The sequence below is a fragment of the Amblyraja radiata genome, chromosome 2 (genome assembly GCF_010909765.2).
Source record: "Amblyraja radiata isolate CabotCenter1 chromosome 2, sAmbRad1.1.pri, whole genome shotgun sequence".
NCBI classification, from domain to species: Eukaryota; Metazoa; Chordata; class Chondrichthyes; order Rajiformes; family Rajidae; genus Amblyraja; species Amblyraja radiata.
In genome coordinates this window covers 41,101,766-41,128,302 of record NC_045957.1, presented here as the reverse complement: position 1 = coordinate 41,128,302, position 26,537 = coordinate 41,101,766, and the positions used below count along the sequence as shown (strand labels likewise).

Sequence of the window (26,537 nt, the reverse complement as noted above, 5' to 3'; positions counted from 1 at the left end):
GAGAAATCCTAATGGATTCTACTAGTATATTCAGAGCAAGAAGAAACAAAGGGAGAGAAGACTCTCATGAGGATTAACATGCTTGCTTATAGAAACATAAAAACATAGAAATTAGGTGCAGGAGTAGGCCATTCGGCCCTTCGAGCCTGCACCGCCATTCAATATGATCATGGCTGATCATCCAACTCAGTATCCCGTACCTGCCTTCTCTCCATACCCTCTGATCCCCTTAGCCACAAGGGCCACATCTAACTCCCTATTAAATATAGCCAATGAACTGGCCTCGACTACCCTCTGTGGCAGAGAGTTCCAGAGATTCACCACTCTCTGTGTGAAAAAAGTTCTTCTCATCTCGGTTTTAAAGGGTTTCCCCCTTATCCTTAAGCTGTGACCCCTTGTCCTGGACTTCCCCAACATCGGGAGCAATCTTCCTGCATCTAGCCTGTCCAACCCCTTAAGAATTTTGTAAGTTTCTATAAGATCCCCTCTCAATCTCCTAAATTCTAGAGAGTATAAACCAAGTCTATCCAGTCTTTCTTCATAAGACAGTCCTGACATCCCAGGAATCAGTCTGGTGAACCTTCTCTGCACTCCCTCTATGGCAATAATGTCCTTCCTCAGATTTGGAGACCAAAACTGTACGCAATACTCCAGGTGTGGTCTCACCAATGGAATGGAACTGTAGGGGATGGGCAAGGAGTGAAATAAACATGTCTCATCTGTGTTTACCATGGAGAAGGTCATGAAAGCTAAAGAATGAAAAGAAATGAAGAGTGGTGTATGGTATATATCAACATTACAACACAGGAGGTGCTGGCAGTCTTAAGGCATATTTAGGTGGATAAATCCCCAGAACCTGATTGTGTATCCAACAACATTGTGTGAAGTCAGGGAAGAAATTGTTGGGGCCCTGACAGTGAGAGTCTGGGACTTATTTTGTTGGAGCATAGGAAGCAGAAGGGTGACCTTTAAGGTATGTAAAATCATGAGCAGCATAGAGAAGGTGGATAGTCACAGTCTTTTTTACCCCATGGTAGAACGTCTAAAACGAATGGACATGGGTTTTAAGGTGAGAGGGGTATGATTTAAAAGGTATCCGAGGGGTTATTTCTTCAAGAAAGGATGGTGGGTATATGGAACAAGCTACCAGATGAAGCTGTAGAGGGGGGTACAATGTTTAATAGACATTTGGACAGATATGTGGAAAGGAAAAACCTTGGGCTAAATGCAGGCAAATGGGGCAAGCTCAAATCAACATCTTGGTCAGCATGGACAAGTTAGGTTAAAGGGCCTGTTTCTGTGCTGTATGACTCAATGACTATGGACTGCAATATAAACTCCAATATAATTACTTGACCCATTGCCTATTGTTTCCAGCATTGAGTTAATAACACCCTGCTTGGTGTTGTGTAACAGAAGAACTGGAAGTGGTGGTCTTTCATTTGGCCTTCCCTAACTGACCAAAGTCAAACAGTTATCTAATTTTCTGAAGAAGTAACTTTGCATGAAAACAACTTTAAAATAACTTGAAGGGACAAGTCAATTGCTTCATGCATGATTCAACATTAAAAATCTGCGGCAAGGAGACCAATCACTCGGCACAACTGCATTTACACATACCATTAACACAACAAACAGGCTAACCAAATAAAGCTGCTGCTAAGTGCCCGGGTGATATTCATGTCCCTATTTGGAAGCATATTATTTAAAACACATTGATCATAAATCATGCTTCAGAAATGTTTTAAAACAGCATCTTACAAGGGCAAAATATATTTTTATTTTTGTCATATCTCACCTAGTTATATAAGTTGAAGCTTAACCACTTAAGGTTCACTGCGGAGTTGTTAAGGCTGTGGGATAGGAACAGAGACCAGTGGTGAGGGTCGGCAGGGGACTTAACTGCCGGAAAAGTCATTCTGAATCCACTTGACAGCACCAAAGGCTCTGCTCCAGTTCCGCAAATAATCTATCCAGATTTGTTAAGGTTCACTCCAGAACAAAGGATCTCCATGAAGCATCAGGTGGTTAATACCAGGGCACCCATACACCAGCAAGGATGAGGAGAAGAAACTACCTTTAATGCCAGAATCACATCAGCACTATATATAGTGTGTCACACCAACACGTAATGAACAATTCCACATGTTGAAAATTGGAAACAAGAACAGAAAACTGTAAAGACAGCATCCATGGAAAGAGAAACAGAGTTACCATTTCAGGTCAAAGATGGATTCTGATGAGTCTTCGGCCTGAAATGTGAACACTGTTTTTGAAATGCCAGCTGGTGCTGGCTCAGATTTTCAGAGTAATATGAAATATTCCAGAAATGGCCATGATTCACACACTAACTCTGTATTAACAGTATTTCAAGTAAGAGTTTCAGAACAAAACAACCCAGCGTATTCTACCTCACTCCTTGTTGTCAATGAAATCAGAGCTCGACACTAGCAGGTATTCCCAGTTGCTGCTGTTCAGGTGTGCCATTGTTCTAAAAAAAAAACTTGAAGACACTTATAGGAAATGCGGGAGGACAAGGTGTTATACATCTTACATAGCTTCTGTGCTTTTACACACTCATCTTCTGAAGTTGACCTTCGTGCTTCGGAAGACATTTTATGATTTTGTTAATTTGCACTGTTAATTTTAGTAAAAGTTAGTTGAGTAAAATTTTGTGATTTTAAAATTTTAGCAAAAGGTACTGAATATATTCTGACTTGACATGCTATACACAGTAGAAGGCGTCAACCACAAGGCCTCTCAAACCTGTCCCGCCATTTAATATGATCATAGGTGAGCTATGCAGGCCTCAGCTCCTCTTCCATGCTGGTTCCCCATATTCCTACATTCTTTGATCTTTTAAATATTTATCTATCTCCACTTTAAATAGATCTAATGATCTGGCCTTCGCCACTCCAAAGGCCAAAACGCCACATGGTTTTTTTTAACTACCAGATGGATATGCCTACTAACTTCATGATTCATACAAAAGAACACCTAGATCCCTCTGAAATTCACTCCTTTCTCGTGTCTTCCCGCTCTGATAATAATCTGCCTTTTTATCTTTGTCCGAAGAGTCCACAATTTTATAATTTGAAATATTTGATTTGATTTTTCTTCAATCCTCTGGCCTCAAGATTACATGACCAAAACATAATGTAGCCAATCATTGTAATTTAACCTTTTATGCCTTGCTATAGAATTGCGTATCTGCATTTTAACCCGAGATCAAGATCACTTGAGGCTTGATTGGCAGTACCGAAGGCTGCATTTCTCTCAGCATGACATTCTTTTCATTCCTATTTTGATGGTGATTACGATCTGCTTTTTTCCATGCAGTTTCTAAAATTAAAGTAAATTTTAAGGTGACATTAACAATCTCTTTTTACAAATAAGTAACATTCACTGGTTGAAAATTTGAGCTTTATTCCACAACTGCTTTGTCCTAAAGGCTAATGCTCATTGAGGTGTGACCAAGAATGCTCATTTCATTAGTAACACTCGATATAGTCATGGTCGACAGCACAGCAGAAATTGTTGCACCTATTCAGAGTTTACATTTCAACAATACAGACAGCTAGATATTTTCAGTGCTAATTTGAAAGATAAATTTATTGCAAATTGTTAGGGATAACTCCATTCATCCACAAATTGTTTGCTGCAATATTATTATTTTACCCTCATTGGAGTTTTGGATTGTGGGGATTGGTCTTCCTTTTGTGTGACAGGGCCAAGTCGGAGAATCCATAAATTAATATTAGATGCAAGCCGTAGGTTTCTAAAAAAATTAAGTGATTCTATTTTTTTGACAGTTGCATGTCATAAATATTAATCTTTGTCTGAATTGTGAATTGTAAAGTGGTCGGTCCACATTTGCTAAAAGTTGAGATCAGAGCTGATGTAAATCAACTGCATAATTTAGTAATGCTTGAAGTAGGCACTAGACTTAAAAGGCATCTATTTTTTTTATGTCCGAGTGACTGGATGTCCAGATGTGAGGTAAAATGTGTATCACTGTAGAGTACCTACAAACAATATCACTTCAAATATAAAGGAGCAAGCTCAAATGCAATTGTATATATTTTTAAAATTTTCAAAGAGGGAGAAAGATACAACAAAACTGGCTCGGCATATTGGGACTGGAAGGCTGTTTCAAAGGTGTATTTGAGATTAATTTATCTGATGCACATTTCACAGATGCCTTCCTACTAAAATGCAAAATCAAAACTGTCAGTGCCTGGAAACAAAGAATGCAAGCGGAAGCAAAATGTAAAAATTCTTCAGGGATGTTGCTGATAAGCTTTGACATTTTGACACAAATATTGACAGATTGGGCCAGGATTTCTGACCCTTTTTGCATCATGGAAACGCACTTCACGACCTGCCTTCCACTCGCTGTACAAAGGTCAAAGTAGCACTACTCAAAACATTTGAAAATATAATGGATGGTCAGGAAGTGAATTGTAGGCCTAAAAGGAGATCCCCTAATCAGTTCTTGGAATATTGTGTGCTTGAATGACCACATCACTCATGAACACTTGGCTTTAACAAAAGCTACAGGCAGGTCTGGCAAACTTTACCCTGAGCATCTATTATTCAACACCCTGTGAGCTGTGTAATTTGCATTTGCTTTGGCAACTGTTTATTTAGAGTAATTATGTAATTTTTGTCATTAATAGAACAAACCATTAGAAGTCAAGAATGCTGAAAATAGTTTTCAGAAGCTCTATGAGATACATAAAGGGTATTTCTAAAGGGTATATTGCACAATGGCTTGATGGTAGAACTCTTCAAACTTCAGCTCCAATTTTGGATGTAAAAATCATCTTCATTTTGACCTCTTTGTATCTCTCAGTTTAATAGCATAAATCATATGGGAGGTCTAACATTTGATGTTTGGGCCGGCCTATGCTTAAAAGGAAATAAATGGAACAGGTTTTATTCTTGATTGTTCTCCAGTACCTGTCATTGGAAACTCCTGAACCTGACGCCTCACACTAATTTGCTGTCTTATCACCAGTATCTGATTTTCTCAACAATGATAGTCATGCAAGACATAGTCATGCAAAGTCATACTGCGTAGAAACAGGCCCTTCGGCCCAACTTGCCCACACTGAATCAGAGTAATTTATGGAAAATACCACATTTGCTCTGCAGGAGAAAAAGCAGCATCCAAATTTAGTCGCAAGTTATGCAGTGCTGAACCAGGCCCTTCAGCCCAGCCATCCATGCTGTTCAAGGTGCCTTCCTGAGCTAGTCCCATTTGCCTGCATTTGACCCATATCCCTCCAAACCCTTCTTGTCCATGAACTTGTCCAACTGTCTTTTAAATGTTATAATTGTACTAAATGCTAGCACTTCCTCTGGCACTTCATTCAAATACAGAGCAACCCCTGTGAAAAACTTCCCCCTAAAGCTTCTTTTAATTTTTTTCCCTATCATCTTAAATCTATATCCCCAAGTTTTGGACTCCCCTTCCCTAGAGAAATGACTGTGACCATCCAGTTTATCTATTAGATCACCCCAGAGCCTCTTATGCTCCAAGGAAAAAAATTCCAGCCGACCCAGTCTCTCATAACAAAAGTCCACGGTCCAAACAAAATCCTTGTGGACGTTGCATTCTATCTTGTTTAATCATATCCCTACTGTAGAATAGCAATCATAACATTCCATGATCACCTGCACAGATTACACCGCATCTCTGAATACCTGATCCATTTATCAAATTAGCTCACTCTAACTGCGTACAGTAATACACAACTCATGTCAAGAGATCAATAATTGATTTTAACACTCCCTGTAGTTCAAATGTCTGTGTCATGTTTTCCTTCTTGATATCAACTTGCTCCAGCCTGCATTCATTGTAATTCCTGTGCTCCAGCCAGACTAAGCTATGACTCTTGAAGTGAAAGGGTTCTTGGGTGCACACCAAAGATCTTATAGCTCTGCTATAAGATCTTTGGTGCACACTACAGACTAAGTACCATTGTTTAATATGACAATAGTTGGAACCACCCAGTGAGAATTAGGTCATGGTACGCTCAAAGGACCAAACCCTCTAATGGCTGAATAACATCAAACTTTCTTTCCTCTGATTTGTATTTGTGTAGAACTCAAGGAACAGCATTTAATAACACTCGGCAGAGGCAGCAAAGAGTCCCCGGGTAGGGCTGTGAAACACACACTAAACAAATAATCTGTTTCATAGGCATTCTGTCATTGCCTTCATTTTTGGTTAGCAGTGCTATTGACTGAAAATCTTGCTTCAGTTCAGGAGCAATGCATGCTTGGTGAAATGCCAACAGCTGACTCACATGGTAGTCATCAGTCTTCTTCTGACCTATTCAATAAGTCATGGGATCACTTTCATAGGAAATGCTTTACTAAAGTTCTACAATATGACATACAGTGCCCTCCACAATGTTTGGGACAAAGACCCATCATTTATTTATTTGTCTCTGTACTCCACAATTTGAGATTTGTAATAGAAAAAAAAAAATCACATGTGGTTCAAGTGCACATTGTCAGATTGTTAAAGGCCATTTTTATACATTTTGATTTCTCCATGTGGAAATTACAGCAGTGTTTATACATAGTCCCCACACTTCAGGGCACCATAATGTTTGGAACACATGACTTCACAGGTGTTTTTAAAGGCTAAGGTGTGTTTAAATGCCTCCTTAATGCAGGTATAAGTGAGCTCTCAGTACCTAGTCTTTCCTCCAGTCTTTCCATCACCTTTGGAAATTGTTAACGCTGTTTATCAACATGAGGACCAAAGTTGTGCCAATGAAAGTCAAAGAAGCCAATATGAGACTGAGAAACAAAAATAAAACTGTTAGAGACATCAGCCAAACCTTAGGCTTACCAAAATCAACTATTTGGAACATCATTAAGAAAGAGAGCACTGGTGAGCTTATTAAGTGCAAAGGGACTGGCAGGCCAAGGAAGACCTCCAGCTGATGACAGAAGAATTCTCTCTTTAATAAAATAAATCCCCAAAGCACCTGGCCGACAGATCAGAAACACTCTTCAGGAGTCAGGTGTAGATTTGTCAATGACCATTGTCCGCAGAAGACTTCATGAACAGAATTACAGAGGTTGCATTGCAAGAATCAAACCACTGGTTAGCCGCAAAATAGGATGGCCAGGTTACAGTTTGCCAAGAAGTACTTAAAAGAGCAACCACAGTTCTGGAAAAAGTTCTTGTGAACAGATTAGACAAAGATTAACTTATATCAGAGTGATGGCAAGAGCAACATATGGAGGAGAGAAGGAACTGCCCAAGATCCAAAGCATCAAGTCAAGTCAAGTCAAGTACCACCTCATCTGTGAAACACGTGTTGGGGGTGGTGTTATGGCCTTGGTATGTATGGCTGCTGAAGGTACTGGCTCACTTATCTTCATTGATGATACAACTGTTGATGGTAGTGGCATAATGAATTCTGAAGTGTATAGACACATCCTATCTGCTCAAGTTCAAACAAATGCCTCAAAAGTCATTGGCCGGCAGTTCATTCTGCAGCAAAACAATGCTAAAATATGGTCAATTCTTGAGTGGCCAAGTCAATCACCCGATCTGAAACCAATTGAGCATGCATTTTATATGCTGAAGAGAAAAACTGAAGGGGACTAGCCCCCCAAAGAAGCATACACTAAATATGGTTGCAATACAGGCCTGGCAGAGCATCACCGGAGAAGACACCCAGCAAGTGATGTTGATCATGAATCGTAGACTTCAAGCAGACATTGAATGCAAAGGATATGCAACAAAATACTAAACATGACTACTATCAAACATCATGTCCCAAACATTATGGTGCCCTGAAATGGGGGTACTATGTATAAACACTGCTGTAATTTCGACATGGTGAAATCAAAATGTATAAAAATGGCCTTTATTAAAATCTGGCACTGTGTACTTTAACCACATGTGATTTATTCTATCATAAATCTCAAATTGTGGAGTAGAGAGACAAATAAATAAATGATAGGTCTGTCCCAAACATGGAGGTCAGTCAGTATGTAGGAACTTATTTTATGCCACAGTTCTCAACGCTGGTGCCCCGTAAGGATGCGTTCTCAGCTCCTTACAAAACTCCCTATACATTCACGACTGTGTGGCCATATGTTGCTCTAACTTAGTTTTAAGGTTTGCAGATGCCACCATAGTGGGCCACATCTCAAACAATGATGAGGTGGAGTACAGAAATAAAATAGAGAGCTTAATACCAAGATGTCAAGACAACAACCTCTCCCTCAATGTCAGCAGAATGAAGGAGCTGGTCAACAGTTTAAGGAAGCAGGATGGAGGACATGCCACAGATGGAGGACATGCCCCAATGGTGCAGATGTGGAGATGGTAAAAAGCTTCAAGTTGCTAGGCATACATATCACTGTTAATATTGGCTAAATAAAAGAGGTCACAAATGGAGGATCTTTGTATTTGCAGAGCCTGCTTGGCCTCTTTCTGTGAAAATTGCAAGCTGGGAGTCACGGCTCCAAGGAGTCTGGACCCTAGATGGAAGTTGAGGATAAGGTGAGGTCCAGATGTCCTTCCTTTTGTTAATATGTATGACGGTTTTGCAGAAGAGCTGAGCAGGTCTACAAATGCATGATTAAGATTGGTTATAGAGGGGGGTGTAAAAAGGTATTGTTAATTATGTTGCAGAGTATTTGTGCTGTTATCTGATGATTGGTTAAAGTGTGAAGGCTTGTTCAAATTGTTTATACAACCTGGGAAAATGTTTCTTTACTTTGATTAACTGTCGTCTATCTAGAAGCTTCTGTGAAACAATGTAGTGGGGTGTTTTGTGATTGGGTTAGGGAACTGTCTATAACTGTATAATATGATCGATATGTGTGATTTGCTTGTAGAGGCTGCCCCCCCCCCCCCCCCCCCCCCCCACACACACACATATAGTTTCGCGTCACAGGTCCGATGCCCTATAAAAGAATGAACCCCACATGGATGAGAGCCGATCTTCTGGGAGAGCACTTGGGACCGTGCTGGCTTGCTGGAGGTGTCTGCTCATACGAGGCTGAAGGGCTTGGACGAGTAGAGACAAGGATCGGACCCGTGGTTGGTTGGGTATTGTATTGAAAGTTTGTTTGTGTTTGGGAAGAATAAATAGTTGATCCAGTGCTTGACTCAGTGTTTTACTGAACTAGATTAAGGGGGTAAACTGTAGGAGCATAATTACATCACCAACACTTCAGCCTGGACAACATTAATGCCGTGGCAAAGAAAGCACCTCAACGCCTCGACTGAGGAAATTTGGCACAAATCCTATGACACTTACCAATTTTTACAGGTGCAACATCGACAGCATCCTATCGGGATGTCATAACCTGGTTGTTCAGCTCAAGATTGAGGAAATTGCACAGAGTTGTGGACACAGCCAATCCATCACAAAATGCAGATCAAAAACCTGCTCATACACCGATCAGCCCACAATGACTCAATCTATACTTTATGCGGCCTCAGGAAAGCAGTCAACATAATCAAGGACCACTCCAGTTATTCCCTACGTTCCCCAGTCCCATTGGGCAGACGGTACAAACTTTTAAAAACACATACCACCAGATTCAGGAACAGGTTCGTTTCGTTTGGACCTCAAGGGGTCCAAATGACAAATAAATTGTATCGTATAGGTTCTTCCCCGCTTGGTTCTTGGTTTCTTGGTGTCTTGGTCCTCCAAAATATTCCAAATGGAATTTAAACTTTTTGAACAAGCCTCTCAATAGCCAAATATGTAATCTCTAACTCCCAATCCACCTTGTGTGGGTGTAGCCCTTGCACTTTTTTAAAAATCTGCAATTTCTCCATCGTTGTAAGAGCATATTCTGCACACGGTCTCCTTTCTCATTTTTGCAGTGGTACTCGTGTATGGCTGGATTGTACTCATGCAAGGTGTGATTAGCCAGGACAGCCAGCAAAACAAAGATTTTCACAGTATCTTGGGAATGTGACAGTAATAAACAAATGCTGATATCAATATACTTGACTGACCTTCATCACCAGTTGTAAGTCCTCTTGTAATAAAATGCCTAATTGAATTTGCCCTTCTTGCATTCCAGCGATGATACAAACACTCTTGGAAAGACTTTCTACGTAGAGAAAACAAATTCATCAAAGTTTTATTTTAATGGCTTATTTTTTTAGTTTTTAGTTTTAGAGATACAGCACGGAAACAGACCTTTCGGTCCACGCCGACCAGTGATCCCCACACATTAACACTATCCTACACCCACCAGGGCCAATTTTTTTTTTTACATTAACCAAGCCAATTAACCTACAAACCAGTACATCTTGAGTGTGGGAGGAAACCGAAGATCTCTGAGAAAACCCACGCAGGTCATGGGGAGAACGTACAAACTCTGTACAGACAGCACACAAAGTCGGGATCGAACACAGGTCTCCGGCACTGCATTCACGGTAAGGCAGCAATTCTACCTCTGTGCCACTGCGACCACTTATTTCTCTCCTTAACAGAACATTCCCCCTTATTTTCTGGTACCCAATCTTTCAGCACTGTAGATGAAAAACCTGTTTTCACCCATTGTTTCCATGCCTGTTCTCTACCTTATTCTTTTGGAGAATGTAATTCAAAGCACAAGCATAGTTCTGCTGTTTTCTATCCCCCTAACATAGTTCATCCTAATGAGCAAAGGTTCCGGATGCTCTCTGTTACATTGAGTAAAGAATCTTATGAGGATGTCATACTTATTGGTAAGCATGCTTACAGCCAACACTGAATTGGTATGACCTGATTGAACTTGAGTTTTGCATACATTTATTCAAATTGGGTCTTCATATAGAAATCATGATATTTGAAAATAAGTTTTAAAAGAAGCATCAAGGAGCATTTTATCCATCTGAGCTTTGGAACTTGTTAACATGTTTATTCACGAATATGTTTTTGTTTAAAATCACCTCCAATATAAGTCATGTACTTAAACATATACAAAACCTTTCTATTCAATTCAAATGAAAATAAACAGATGCTCAATGATCAATCAGCATTTGAAAAGACAATTTCAGAACAATGTCAATATTCTTTGGATATGGACAGAACTGTGCAACTTAAAATAAAATGTGTCTTTTATTACAGATGTAACAATTTGTTACAGTTCTGGTGTGGTATGGTGGCGCCTAACGCCTCTGGCTCGACTGCAGTCCATCTGTCTTTAAAAAAAAATTGTCTTGTTAAATGTATGTGTTGATTCTAGTTTTTATTATTTTTTAGCTGCGTATATGTGGGGGGTGTGGGGGGGGGGGGGGGGAACTGTTTAATCTCTTCCCTGTATGGGGACCCAACTTCTGGAGCCTGCCGACTTGCCATCACGGAGCTGGCCAACTTCAGAACGGGAAGAGCTGTGGTGGCGCGTGGCTGCGACCCGACTTCGGAGGCTCCGGCCGCAGGCCCAGTGGACAGGAACATCGGGAGGTCGCAGGTCCCTGGTGGGAGACTGCTTTTCGGAGCTCCCGCAACGGCAACTTCTCCCACTGGAATCTAGGGGTTTAAGTGACTCGGAGCGGGGCTTAACATCGCCCCGCGCGGCTTAACGGCCGCGGGTCTTACAATCGCCCGCCGGGGGCTTTAACATTGGGAGCCCCAGTCGCCTTGACGCTGCAGCTGGACCGCGGGAGAAGAATAAAGGGAAGAGATAAGACTTTTGCCTTCCATCACAGTGAGGAGGTGTTGGAGATTCACTGTGATGGATGTTTATGTAAATTGTGTTAAATGTGGGTCTTGGGTTTTTTTGTAATGTTAGGACTGTAGAAATGCAATTTCGTTCAAACCAAGCTGTTTGAATGATAATAAAAGGCATTCTATTCAGTCTATTCTATTCTAGTGTACATGGCAAGATTAGCAAGTTTGCAGATAATACAAAAGTGGGTGATATTGAAGACAGTGAGGATGGCAAATCTTCAAAACTTGCAGTTGGATCTTGATCGGTTGTCCAGGTGGACTGAGGAATGGTTGATGAAATTTAATACAGAGGACAATGCACTTGGAAAGTCTAACATGAGCAGGACCTACACAGTGAATGGTAAGGTTCTGGGAAGTGTTCTAGTGCAGAGGGAACTAGGAGTGCAGGTACATGGTTCCTTGAAGGTGGCGTCACAGATAGATGGGGTGGTCAAAAAGCATTTTGGCACATTGGCCTTCTTCAGTCAGAGTATTGGGTATAGAAGTTTGGAGGTCATGTTGCAGTTATACAAGACGTTGGCGAGGCCGTATTTAGAGTATTGTGTTCAGTTCTGCGCACCATGTTACAGGAAAGATGTTATTAAGCTGGAAAGGGTGCAACGAAGATTTATAAGGATGTTGCTAGGACCCGAGGGTCTGAGCTGTAGGGAAAGGTTGAGCAGGATGGGACTCTATTGCCTGTTTAAACACTATGACTTTATGACTCTTGTGGTAAAAAGAAGATGAATCATGTCAACACGATCAACATGGAGCTACATGACCATAGGCCCTTTACCTGCCACGGTCTGCGGAGCTTCTAGCCGCGGGCGGGGCGTGGACTTACCATCCGGAGCCTGGGATCGATCGCCGGAGAAGAGCTCCGACCGCCGGCCTGCGGCCTATAACATCCTGAGGCCGCGGACTCCGGTAGGAAAGTGCAGTTTCGGGCCCTTTCAGCCACGGAGTGTGTTTGATCGTTCATGGCCCCGACCACGGGTGAACAGAGGAGAACTGGCTGAATTTTGTGCCTTCCACCACAGTGAAGAATGCTGTGGTGGATGTTTGTGTTAAATCTTAATGTGTATTGTGTGTTCTTCTTATGTGTATCGCTGCTGGCAAATTCATTTCACTGCACCTTTGGGTGTATGTGACGAATATAATTGACTTGGACTATTATACAACTTGATCAAATTGGACAATAATGATTAATTATTACAACACAGGCCTTTGTTGCAGACAATTCATTTTGTTTAATCCCGAGTCCCTGTTATGCTGTTACACGTAATAATTTCATTGTTCCGTTAATTTAAGACAATTTAAGACTGTAATGCAAAACTCCATTTACTTGTCTTTTTCCAACACCCAAATGCCTGAATTTCAGCTTATTTGCTCATATGTAATTTAAAACTGTCAAATTGCTGCTTCATTCCGAAGCTTTAGGAAATGCACAGATGACGAGCAAGAGATTAGCCCAGCATGCCCTCATCAAAACAACTAAAAAATATTGCTGTTTTTTTTAAACTAAATGCAACCACACTACTGTTCCTGTGAAAAATTGCAACTTTTGCCCGATTTCTGTTGTAAAAATAAGTAATTCTGCTTTGTTGATGATAATTTTCAATGCACATCACTAATTACCACAGATATTATGTGTGGACGACAATGAAGAAGGATGTCCTGCTGCATATGAATAACTGCAAGACAGGCACAGGAAGAATCAGATCAAACATATTAAATGACAACTCCCATCACTGTGCTCAATAATCACACGATCAGACAGCAATCCTCAGAGCAGAGGCAATTACCACATTTAGGTGTGCCTAAAATTCAATGTTTTGACGGAGCCTGAGGGGTTGTTAACCTGTCGGTATAGGTTTAAGTTCTAAGATAAAGGACTGGAAGAGAACCCTGTAACTAAAAGGTGGTGAGATTCTGGAAGGAAAAGGGAAAGGAGAGGGTTGAGGTAGGGTGTGGAGAAAACTAGGAGAAATTGGTACGCATTCAGGTGGGGCACAGGGAAGAAAGGGGGGGGAAGAAAGGGGGGGACGAAAAGGAGGAGGGGGCTGCTTGTCCCGTAAGCTCCACAAATGTTGCCTGAGCTGCTGAGTTACTCCAGCGCTCTGTGGCTTTTTCAGGTAACAATGCTTCCTAGATATAACTCCCAAGAGAATTTAAAGATATCGAGTGATTATTATTTTAAGACAGAACTCAAAATGAGTTACAGAATAGAAAATTACAAAAAACATTTAAGAAAATGATACATTTTGTAAATTTGCTGTAACTAGGCTTGTGAAATAAATTTGACTATACAACAATTCTGTTCTATATTCTGTTTACTCTGAACTTTTTAAAAACATTCTGATATCAATGTTTTAAATTGTATCTGACATTTAATAACATTCCCAATTTAGCAATATATATCAATTAACTACGCCATCACGGACAGAGCGTAATGATGCTAAGAAGTGCCAACACATATTTAGTTCAATTAATAAGCAGTTAGAACTCAATTTGATGTAAATGAGCACGCACCCTTGATAATTGATTCAGCTGCATAAAGATCCCGCTTGTACGTTACCTAAGGGATGAGAAAAATCTGATTATGCTCAACTCTTGGGGGAAAAAAATCAATATGTAATATAATCAGAGTAAAACCACTTCTTCCATCAATGACACATACAATTTATATCCAGGACATGGCACCACTGAACCCATTAAAAACATAGGTCAAAACATCAGAGAACAATGGGAGCAAATGATTTGGGTCTGGGTACATTTCCACAAGAAGGAAATGGAGGACAACCAAAGTCAGAGCTCTCTAAGTGATGAAAAGAGTTGGTAAAGGAAATAAGTGCAATGGTAAATTACAAGTAGAATTCTAGATGGGCAGGCTCACCTCAACGTGACTGGGATCATGTTCTTGACTCAATAAAGAAGACAGCATTGCAAGGAAATGATTCTAAGTAAAATAGATTAAGTGGACCAGGTAACACCAGGAGAACATTTGAGGAATAGCAATCATCATGCTTTGTTTCAGAAAAGAGAAGGGCAAGAAACAATCAAAAAGAGAGGAGGAATTTGAATTGCATTGAATTGAATCTAGTCTCAATGGAATGAGGAGGGACTTACCAGCATGAAATGGATTGAAAGTCAGGTAGGCTAAACCAAAGATCCTATAAGATCTTTGGGCTAAACTAGGTGACCTTTAACAAAGAGATATTTCTCAGAGAGGCTAGGTACATTTGCACAAGACGCAAAGGGAAATTAACAAAGGTAAACGTAACTTAATCATCTCACAGTTCCAAAGAGGAACAAAGTGAATAAAGTGAAAATGACAACACAAAGGAGAGGGGAGGATGTAGAACATCTATCAAATGAATAATTCAGAGAACAAGACAGAATATAGTAACCTGAGAACAGGGCAAAGGTTAAAATATAACAGAGAACAGAGTAGCCAGTGACATTACAGGGAACGTAAAAACCTTCTCAAGACATGTGAATAGCAAGCAAGGAGGGCAGGACTTGCAGCTCAATGTTCCGGGGTACAGGAGCTTCAGGAGAGACAGGGGTGAGGGAAAAAGAGGAGGGGGGGATTGCATTGTTGGTTAAGGAGGATGTCACGGTTGTGTTCAGAGGTGACATTACGGACAATTCATCTAGTGAGGCTGTATGGGTGGAGCTGAGGAACAAGAAAAGGATGATCACTTTGTTGGGGGTGTACTACAGACCCCCAAATAGTCAACGGGAATTAGAAGAACAAATATGCCAGGAGATTGCAGACAGCTGCAGGTCAAATAAGGTTGTTTCAGTAGGGGATTTTAACTTTCCCAATATAGACTGTGAAAATCATAGTGTGAAGGGTTTAAATGGGGTGTAATTCCTCAAAAGTGTTCAGGAGTTTTGTCAAGCAGTATGTCGAGGCCCCACACATGAGAGGACAATGCTGGATCTAGTATTGGGAATTGGGATGGGCATGTCAATGAAGTGTTTGCAGGGGAGGCTTTTGGGACTAGTGACCACAGTTCGATTAGGTTCAAGATAATTATGGATTGGGAGAGAGAGGGTCCACCTGTTAAAATGCTTAGATAGACACAAAATGCTGGAGTAACTCAGCAGGACAGGCAGCATCTCTGGAGAGGAATGGGTGACGTTTCGGGTCGAGGCCCTTCTTAAAATGCTCAACTGGGGCAAGGCCAACTTTGAGGGTATGAGAGAAGGTCTCACTCAAGTTGACTGGAGCAGGTTATTTGAGAGGAAAGGAACATCGGCCATGTGGGATGTTTTAAAACGTGTGCTGACAAAAGCTCAGGATACGTACGTCCCCATTAGAGTGAAGGGAAAATCAGGCAAACGTAAGGAAGCTTGGCTGATGAGGGAAATTGAGGCGTTGGTGATAAACAAGAAGGATGCAAGGGACAGGTATAGGCAGCTGGGATCAAGTGCATTCCTGTAGGAGTTTCACGAGCTAAACTGAAAAAGGAGATCAGAAAGGCAAAAAAGGGCCAGAAGAAAGCTCTGGCGGGCAGCATTAAGGACAATCCCAAAATATTTTATAAATACATAAGGAGGAAATGGGTAATTAGAGAGAGAGTAGGACCTCTCAGAAATCAAAGCGGACACCTCTGTGTGGAGCCACAGGAGATGGGCAAGGTCCTCAATGAGTATTTCTCCTCTGTATTTACCGGAGGAACGGAGGAACTTAGGGCAATCAATGGAAGTGTCTTGAGAGCAGTCAGTGTTACCGTCGAAGAAGTACTGAAGGTACTATCGTGTATGAAGGTAGACAAATCTCCTGGGCCTGATCAGGTATATCCAATGACATTGTGGGAAACCAGAGAGGAAATTGCAGGAGCCCTGGTTGAAATGTAAGAGTTGTCCTTAAGTGCAGGAGAGGTGCTGGAAAACTGGAGGGTGGCAAATGTTGTGCCTCCTTTGAAGAAAGGCTGCTGGGAACTATAGGCCAGTGAGCTTAACATCCATAGTTGGAAAGTTACTAGAGTATTCAGAGGGCTAGGTTATACAGGCATTTGGACGGGCCAGGGCTGATTAGGGATAGTCAGCATGGTTTTGTATGTGGGAGGTCGTGTCTCACAAATCTGACTGTGTTTTTTGAAGACATAACCAAAAAGGTCGATGAGGGCAGAGCTGTAGATGTTGTGTACATGGATTTCAGTAAGGCATTTGACATGGTTCCGCATGGTAGGCTGCTCTGGAAGGTTAGATCACGTGGGATCCAAGGAGAGATAGCGAAATGGATAGCAAATTGGCTCCATGGAATGAAGCAGAGGGTGATGGTGGACAGTAGCTTCTCTGACTGGAAGCCTGCGTCTAGTGGTGTGACTCAGCGTTCGGTGCTGGGCCCATTACTGTTTGTCATCTACATCAATGATTTGGATGAGAACACATAAGGCAAGATTAGCAAGTTTGCTGATGATACAAAAGTGGGTGGTTTTGCAGATAGTGAAGGTGGTAGTGAAAGATTGTAGCAGGATCTGGATCAATTGACCAGGTGGGCTGAGGAATGGTTGATGGAATTTAATAAAAATTAGTGCATTTTAGGACGTCTAACAAGGGCAGGACCAACAAAGTAAATGGTAGGCCTCTGGGGAATGTTGTAGAGCAGAGGGATCTAGGAGTGCAGGTGCATGGTTCCTTGAAGGTCAATTCTCAGGTAGGTAAGGTGGTCAAAAAAGCTTTTAGCACATTGGCCTTCATCAGTCAAAGTATAGAGTATAGAAGTTGGGAGGTCATGTTACAGTTGTATAAGACGTTGGTGAGATTGCATTTAGAATATTGTGATCAGTTCTGGGCACCGTTAAAGGATGATATTGTCAAGCTTGAAAGAGTTCAGAGAAGATTTACGAGGATGTTGCCAGGAGGACTAAAGGGTGTGAGCTATAGGGAGAGGTTGGGTCTCTACTTCTTGGAGTGTAGGATTATGAGGGGTGATCTTTTTAAGGTGTACAAATTCATGAGAGGAATGCAGAGTTTCTTGCCCAGAGTAGGAGAATTGAGGACCAGAGGACATAGGGAAAGGGAAGGGAAAGGGTGAAGGGAAAAATATTTAATAGGAATCTGAGGGGTAACTATTTCACTCAAAGTGTGATGCGTGTATGGAACAAGCTGCCAGATGAGATAGTCGAGGCTGGGACTATCCCAATGTTTATGAAATAGTTAGACAGGTACATGGAATGGAACAAGTGCAGGCAGGTGGGACTAGTATAGCTGGGACTAGTGTAGCTGTAGAGATTAGTTGTGCATTTTCCAGTGGCATTACCCAGTCATCAGTGCTTGGACAACTTTTATTTTTAAATATGATTTATAAATAACATGGATATTGGAGCACAGAGTTAAATTTCAATATTTGCATAAGACACCAGGCTAAAGGGCCTGTCCCACTTACGCTATTTTTTCGGCGACTTGCCGGCACCCGTCATAGTTGCAGCAGGTTCCTGCTGCGACTATGACGGGTGCCAGCAAGTCTCCAAAAAAAATTGCGTAAGTGGGACAGGCCCTTCAGTGTGGTAAATAGTGAGGAAGAAATCAAGGGTCTGGGTCTCAACAGGTTCTGGTAACAAGCATTCCAATGCAAAGATTTTTTTTTTTTTTTTTAAATAAACAAAACTTATTGCATTAAAGGCTTTATTAAGTTGAGTCCACAGCACATTTTCCCAACCACAAAACTGGCTTTCACTTATCCACTTTGTTGATACTTTTTGCTAGTTTATCTACCAGTATTAACAAATGCAGATCTTGTATTCAAAGAGCAGCATCTAAGTAATATGGGGCTTGCCTTCTGCCATAACCGAAGGGGAGATACTTTGTGATTCAAGTGGGGATAGAAGTCATTCTGCAGCTGGGAGAAAACTGCAAAAGAGAATTATGACCAAGGCAGAATGCAAGTCCCCTATTACTTAGATGTAGCTCTTTGGGCACAAGTAGATAGTTGGTGAAGATAAGAAGCACTCTCTATGCACAAGGGGTGGTAATAGAACCCATCAAGGTGTATAGAGAAAATGTACGTCAGCACTCAACCTTAAAGGATATGAATGTAATGCGAGAACTTTGATAATCAAACACAACATGTTCAAAGTCAGTAAATACATCTTCATCTTCTTTCAGCATCAGCCTCACACTTCTTTGTGCAATATACCTAACTCTCTACCAAACAGCATGCAATACTACCAGTCCACAATCCCATGCCATCCTCACGTACTTCATTCTGATCCCACAATAACACCTACATCTCAGAGCTTCCACAAAATGCCAACTATGTAACCAACTCAAACATAATGCCAAAACCACAATGCAGTAGACAGTCACCTCTCCCTTGCAGGACAGAGTGGTACTCAACTATCAGTCTCGGGTCAACATCTGCACATTCCCTCTACATCTTTCCAGCATTGAGGTGACCAAAACTCTAAGCAATACTCCAAATGTGGTCAAACCAAACTTTTATAAAGCTGCAACATGACTTTAGCCTCTACATCCTTTCTGTAACGAGGCTACAAAAACTGTATACAACACTCCAAATGTGGTCTAACCAAAGTTTTATAAAGCTGCAGCATGACTTCCTGACACCTAGACTCAATATCCCGACTAATGAAGGCAGGCATTCCATACACCTTCTTTACCACTCTATCAACTTGTGTTGCCACTTTCAGGAAGGTCTGGACCTGGACCAAAGAATTCCTCTGTACATTATTAATGTTTTGCCATGAACAGTATACTTTCCACTTGCATTCGACTTCACAAGGTGCAGCACCTCACACTTTTTTAAATTAAATTCCATCTGATATTTCTCCAACCATATTGATAACTGATCTAAATCCCTCTGTATTCTTTAACAAACTTCCTCACTCTACACACCGCTCACAAATTTGGTGTGGTTTGCCAATTTACTAACCAAGCCATTTACATTTATGTCCAAGTAAATCATAACCCAAGGAATCCTCTCCAATGGCTTTCCCACCACTGACATTAGGCTCACAAGCTCATAATTTATCTACTTCCCTTCTTAAACAAACATGCACAATTAGCTACTCTCCAATCCTCGGAGACCTCACATGTGGCTATAGAGGATACAATGGTCTTCTTCAAGGCCCCTGCAATCTCCTCTTTTACCTTGCTCAATAACAGGATAGATGCCATTAGAATCTCAGATGTATCCACCTTAATAATTGTTAGGTGAGGGAAAGGCACATTCAAGATTTGTTTGAAAAATATTATTTTATGGGTCAAGAAAGAGCTTTCTAAAGTGGCTGGCTGCTGTATTCTTTACTAAAAAAATGCTTGGACATTGTGCCCAAAAGAATTAATGCAATGCAAAGCAGCATGGCTGGAAATAGAACAAAGCTAGCCCAGCATCTGAGAGAATTGTTCGATGGATCCAAATTGGGCTGCTGATATGGGCTGCAGTCTTCACCTCCTCCTGCTGTTGCGTAGCTGCTGGAAATAGTGGCCCCAATGCTTGAACCACGAGTTACAAGATGACACAAGCCACAAGAAACTCAGAGAGCTTCTCGGGTCATTATTAGGCAGCATCTCCTGACGTGTCTAAGCACCAAAGATATTCCTTTGTAACACCTGCCAAGTGTTAAATGATGTTGCTTTAAACAAAAGACATTTCATTTGCAGATCCAGGAGAACAGATTGGTGGACTTGAACATGTTATTCATGAGTAGCCTTTGGTGCTAATTTGTCAGCTGCAGATCTGGCGTACCTTTGCAAAGTCAAAGGCAGGATAATTTACTTTAACACCAGGCTTTTACACAGCATCTTGAACTAATCTTTGGGAGATACTGATTGTGTCACAGGCCAACTGGATATTAGTTGAGAACTGTGTTGACTTCAAAAGAGTAAGGCGAGGAACATGGGCTCTTGACAAAAAGAACCTGCATTATCTCCATGCTGAATCCCCTGTAGCCTGTCATGATCCTATGACACTGATGTTTCATTTTTAATTTGGTGCAAAACACATTACATTGCAAAGTTGTTTTTTTTCTGCCTTCCATCACAGTGAGGAATGTGGAGGAGTCACTGTGGTGGATGTTTATGTTAAAATGTGTTTTGTGTGTTCCGTTGCTTTTTTTTTGTATGACTGACGACAAGAAATTCCTCGTATGTTGAAAAACATACTTGGCTAATAAAGTATTATTGTGATTATACATGTTTAATACTACCTTTTCTGCTCAATATTCTCATCTAAAGCCCATTTTTCTTACCTGTCTAAAAGCTTTCCTACTTATCTCATGGCCTATTTCTTAACTGCTTAGAGATGAATTTGTTTTAGCACAAGCATTTACATCATATTTACATCAAAACTCTGATGGAATCTTTAAACAAAACTGCTTTATTCTCTCTTGACTTCTGAAAATGTTACAACGATAATAAAATCCCAGCACTGGCCAACTCATGGTTACAATCTTATGCCAATAATCATAGCAGTAAAACTGGGGATTTAAACTCAAAATGTTCCTTCTTACCTTCCACAGGTCAGGTGGTCCATCAATGAGCTTTGCAGAGATGCCACAGTACTGCAGAGCTAAATGAAGACACTCTGTCCCATGCTCAAGATCATAATCTGTGCACTGCAACAGAAAATGTAATGACATATTGGACCAACATTTCCAGGAATGCAAAAAAAACACAATTAAATGTAGATGAAAATCATTTCTGTGCAGCCACGAGGCAATGTGAAGGAACAAGAGTTAAATACTGAGACAAATCTACAACATGCTGGATATATCAAAAAAAGGAGTTGGAGGTTATAATACGTTACCTGCAAATGCCTCTGCCTAGTAGTTGGTAAACTATTTTATAATAATCAACACGTTTAAATCATGGATATATGTCCACATACACTTGAACATATGTGTCAAATATCATTGCCTTGCACTGAACACCATATAGGAAATGTAAAGGAGTTAACCCATAGAGAACGGCAAAGCACAGGAAGCAAGGTGGAGGAATAGATCCAGATATAAAATTCCATCTTTCGACAGCCCACATACTGATAAGTAGTGTCGGAAAGAACTGCAGGCTGGTTTAAATCAAAGGTAGACACAAAATGCTGCAGTAACTTAGCGGGACATGCAGCATCTCTGGAGAGAAGGAATGGGTCTTCTCTTGTACTAATGGAGACACGACAGAATTGAATTAATGAATCGGATCATGGAGAAGATAACATACAGTAAGACCCATTAAATTACCGAGATTGAATGAGGGCAAACATATTTTAAAATGTATCACAAGATTTCAACTCAAAATCAAAATCAGCAATTCTTATATATGAATATGCCAAGATGTAATAAAAGAAGCAGGCAATAAAACGTACAAAGTAAACAGAAGTGAACCTGGTCAACTTGCATTACTTTCCAAGACAAATTTCTATTCCACTGTTTCTTATGTTCACTTATTCTCCCTCTTCCCCGATCCTATTGCTCATGGTTTAGAATAGTTACATAACTGGATTATTTCCACAGGCTGTAACTTTGGCCCAAACATGCAGAAATGCTTCCTAAATGACCTTCGCTCCTTCAGCAGTGCCTACATTTGCTAATAATTGCAGTGTTCACTTTTGTTTGCAACTCAGATAATGAAGGATTCTCTCACTGCACACAATGCAGTAAAAGTGGGCACAGTTTCTGGTTTGAACTGTTAAGTTGCAAGCAATATTAGGAAAACACAAACTATTAACTGGTGGCACTAACATCCGTGGCGATTGAGTGCTTTAAGAGGTTGGTTATGGTGCATATCAACTCCTACCTCAACTAGAACTTCAACCTACTACAGTTTGTCTACCGCCACAACAGGTCAACGGAGAATACGATCTCACTGGCTCTCCACTCTGCACTGGACCACTTGGACAATAAAAACACATACGTCAGGCTGTTTATAGATTACAGCTCGGCATTCAATACCATCATCCCCCCCTCCAAGCTAGTTACTAAGCTCATGGAGCTGGGTCACTGCACATCTCTCTGCAACTGGATTCGCGACTTCCTCCTCAACAAACCACAGTCTGTTCGAATTGGCAGAAACACTTCTTCCTCAATAACAATCAGTACGGGAGCACCTCAAAGCTGTGTGCTCAGTCCCCTGCTCTACTCACTCTATTCTCATGACTGTGTAGCCGGACATAGCAAACTCTATCTTCAGGTTCGCCGACGATACCATCTTTGTTGGATGAATTACAGGTGGTGATAAGTCAGTTTATAGAAGTGAGATCGATCGACTTACCAAATGGTGCAGCACAACAACCTGGTTCTCAATGTCAGTAAGACCAATGACTGTGGACTTTGGAAGAGGAAGGATGAGGACCCATAAACCTATCTATATCTATATGATGGAGAGAGTCAAAAACTTCAAATTTCTAGGCGTGCATATTTCCGAAGATCTTTCCAGGACCCAGCACACTGATGCAATTATAAAGAAAGCACATCAACCCTTCTACTTCCCGAGAAGATTACGGGGATTTGTTATGTCAGAGAGGTTTCTCTTCAACTTCTACAGGTGAACAGTCAAGAGCATATTTGTTGCATCACAGCCTGGTTCGGCAACCTGAATGCCCAGGAGCGAAGAAGATTGCAAAAGGTTGTGAACACTGCCCAGTCCATCACTGGCTCTGACCTCCCCACCATCGAAAGGGATTTACCAGAGTCGCTGCCTCAAAAAGGCAGCCAGCATAATCAGAGACCCACAACACCCTGGCCACATTCATTTCACCCCTGCCATCGGGGAAAAAGGTACAGGAGTCTGAAAGTTAATCTAGCATTTTGTGGTTATCTTTGGGGTAAACCAGCATCTGCAGTTCTTCCTACTCATCACTTTAACTGCTTAACACGGCAAATGGTAGCTCATGCACCTCAGCACCACATGCAGCATCCTGAATATATTGCTGTTATTCCATCGTCAGCAAATCCTGGAACTTTTTACTTGTGGAGATATTTGCATCCCACAGGTCATAAAGGTCCAAGAATCCTTCATACCAGAAATTAAAATGCAACTCAAAGTGGAAAATTATTATTTGCATTTGGTGCCCACAACTTCCAAAATGATTTTAAAAAATGCAAGCCAAAAAACTAAAATGCTTATGAATGAACACTAGAGGATGTTTGCTCCAAAGATTCAACATTTGTATTGTACTGAAGTCAAACAGCCCCAAGTATAACTTTGCCTCTGGACACATGCTAAAGAGATACCCTAGTATCAGCCGTCTACATGTCCTGCTCTGATACTTCATGTTCCATTGACTTCAAATACTTTCCACATCCTCTGTAGTTAGGCTGTCAGCAACGGGAGCAGGATGTTTAAAAGGATAATCCATTTGGGAAGCCCATTGCTCCACATGGATAATCCAGCTCAATATCCACACCAGTGCTAGCTCACCAACAATTTAAATTATTTCACACCATGCTGTGGAACAGTCCTAATTTCCAAACGCCAAACATTACTCTGTCACTGATCCCGGCTTTGATTTTAGAAGTATTTGCGTCCGATTTATACTTGTCCAGCGTGGAATGATCTCGAGGACAGGTTACTCGAGTCAGTGTTATAGGGTGTTATAGGCCTTGTGAATCCATGGTTGCTTGGCAACCATCCCAGCTGGCATGTTTGGCTGAGCTGAATGGGAAAGGAAAGTAATTGGTCTCAGTTGTCCCTCATTCATTGTCTGGAATGAAGCAGAGGGTAGATGTTATTCAAGATTGCAACTGAAACTCTGGAGCCCACTGATCTGGTGTTGAAGATTATGTTTGAAACCAAAAGGCACTTCACAAAAGTACGTACATTTTTCTGAAACTAAGTTAGATAAAGCCAATATTGTTCTTTATGACTTTAAAATAAAAATGGGTATACCATTAATGATTAATGCGTTAGCAAGAGCTGGCTTCCTATCTGAAATTAGATCTATAAATTACATGATCTCTCTCATCAAAAGGTATCTCTATTTCCAGTAGTTTTGTTTTGTTTTCTTTCCACACCCAGTGACTTTTCTTTAAGTCTGCGCTATATTGCACAGCCATCATTCACAAAAATGACAGTTGTATTTTGTGGTCTGTAAAGGCTTGGGTTACGAGAAATAATGGAGCTGCCACCTTTACAATAAAGGGCACATTATTTAATCTTATCTTAAAATCTCATCTGTCCTTTTTTGCTTTGCCAAACAAAAGTGTCTTCCATCTCCAGAAAATTCACAGGCAGCCATAAAGTCAATGCAGCTGCTTGCATCTTATTTCGTTACCAGTATTTGGTCTCAGAGTCCTCTGCAATACAATTGTGATATGCCTAGCCACAGCAGACTGACAATATGTCAAGAGTCATGTATTCAAGTAAATTTATAGTTAAACTGCCTGGAAGATTAATGTGCAGTAATTGCACAACTTCAATATTCAAACCAGTATTCTCTACATTTAAGAATGTATAGGAATCCTTTAACATTTTCAGGCATTTAAACCAGAATAATTGTTTTAAGAAAATTAATCTCCACATACCAAAGTTCATTTTGTAATAATTACTTAATATTTACCTTGTATTCTAGTTAGCTTTTCGAATTATTGTATTTTTGGATTCATGTCTTGCAGCATTGTGATATTTATTGAATTACATGAGGGTATTTTAATTTTTTAATTTTTGTTATAAATAAGTTCAAACAGAGACAGGTGTAAAAAAGATGCTTCCATTCGCAAAGACTGCATATTTCAGGTTAAACATTTTTTGACAAGGAGTCGTCTTCCTGTTTGAGTAAACAAAAAACATCATGCAGTGTAATTTGAAGCAAATTTAGGATGGAATCCGATACTGTGAGAACTTTCAATTTACAATTAGATACGTTTGACTCGGACTAAGTTGCAAAAAATTCTCTATTCAAGGGTCATAAGCCTATGGAATTCACTTTCTAAAAAGGGTGGAGGGAGTTAGATCCTTGATAAGCAAGGGGGTGAAAGTATACCACAGATATACAGGAGAGCAGAGTTGAGGTTACAGCAGATCAAATGGTAGAATCACTTACAGGACTACCTCGCCAACTCTGCTCTTCATTCATATGTTTATAAACTGCTACAATTCTCCAGGAGATCTGATAAATATTCTGCCCATAGCAAAATCTGATATGAAGAGTCTGAAGAACATCCACCATCATCTTCTCTGAGTAACTCAGAGAGATGGAAAGATTGTTGACTTTGTAGGGGACATCACAGCCCAATGATTAACTGTATTACTTACTGGATAGTCAAAGGGTTTTTCATCCATGGTCAGGGTTGTCAAAAATAAGAGGGCAGAGGTTTAAGAAGAAAGGGAGAACATTTAAAGCGGATTTTTTTTTAAATATACAGAGAGAGTGGTTGATATTGGTAAAACTATTCCATGAACTTGTGTAACTTTGTCGGCGCCAGACTTGTAAATTGCGAAGGTGAGATCTGCTGGATGATTTTACCGGGTTGTATGCAAAACAAAGCATTTCACTGTACCTAGGCACATGTGACAATAAAGTATCATCGAATCACTGAATATCTCTAACGCACTGCCAGAGGTGGTGGAATCAACTCCAATTGCTTTGTTTAAGAGGCATTTGGACAGACACTTAAATAAGCAAGACATGGAGGAATACGGTCCTAATAAAGGCAAATAGGATTAACATAAAGGAGTAAAATAAAATCAGCACAGATGTGATGGGCCGAGGCCTGTTTCTCTGCTGTGCGATGATATTACTATTTGTGGGAGTTCATTGCACATAATTTGGCTGCCATTCTTGCCCATAATGACAAGAGTGATTTCAATTCAAATGTAAATCATCATCAACTTGTTCAGCAAAGAAGCATAATTCAAGTATATATTAAGGAT

At 40.7% G+C, this 26,537-nt stretch overlaps 1 protein-coding gene across 2 annotated transcripts in view; it reads right to left on the bottom strand.

Annotated features, from left to right (window-relative positions):
* crppa (CDP-L-ribitol pyrophosphorylase A) overlaps positions 1-26,537 on the bottom strand; it is a 268,851-nt gene that overhangs the window by 197,915 nt on the left and 44,399 nt on the right. For both annotated transcript variants that reach the window (XM_033045548.1, XM_033045546.1), the window contains exons 4-6: positions 21,182-21,286; positions 14,229-14,274; positions 10,013-10,110 (exon numbers count right to left, since the gene is read on the bottom strand). In XM_033045548.1, the coding sequence (XP_032901439.1) occupies positions 10,013-10,110; positions 14,229-14,274; positions 21,182-21,286 (249 nt within the window). The remainder of the gene's footprint in view (positions 1-10,012; positions 10,111-14,228; positions 14,275-21,181; positions 21,287-26,537) is intronic.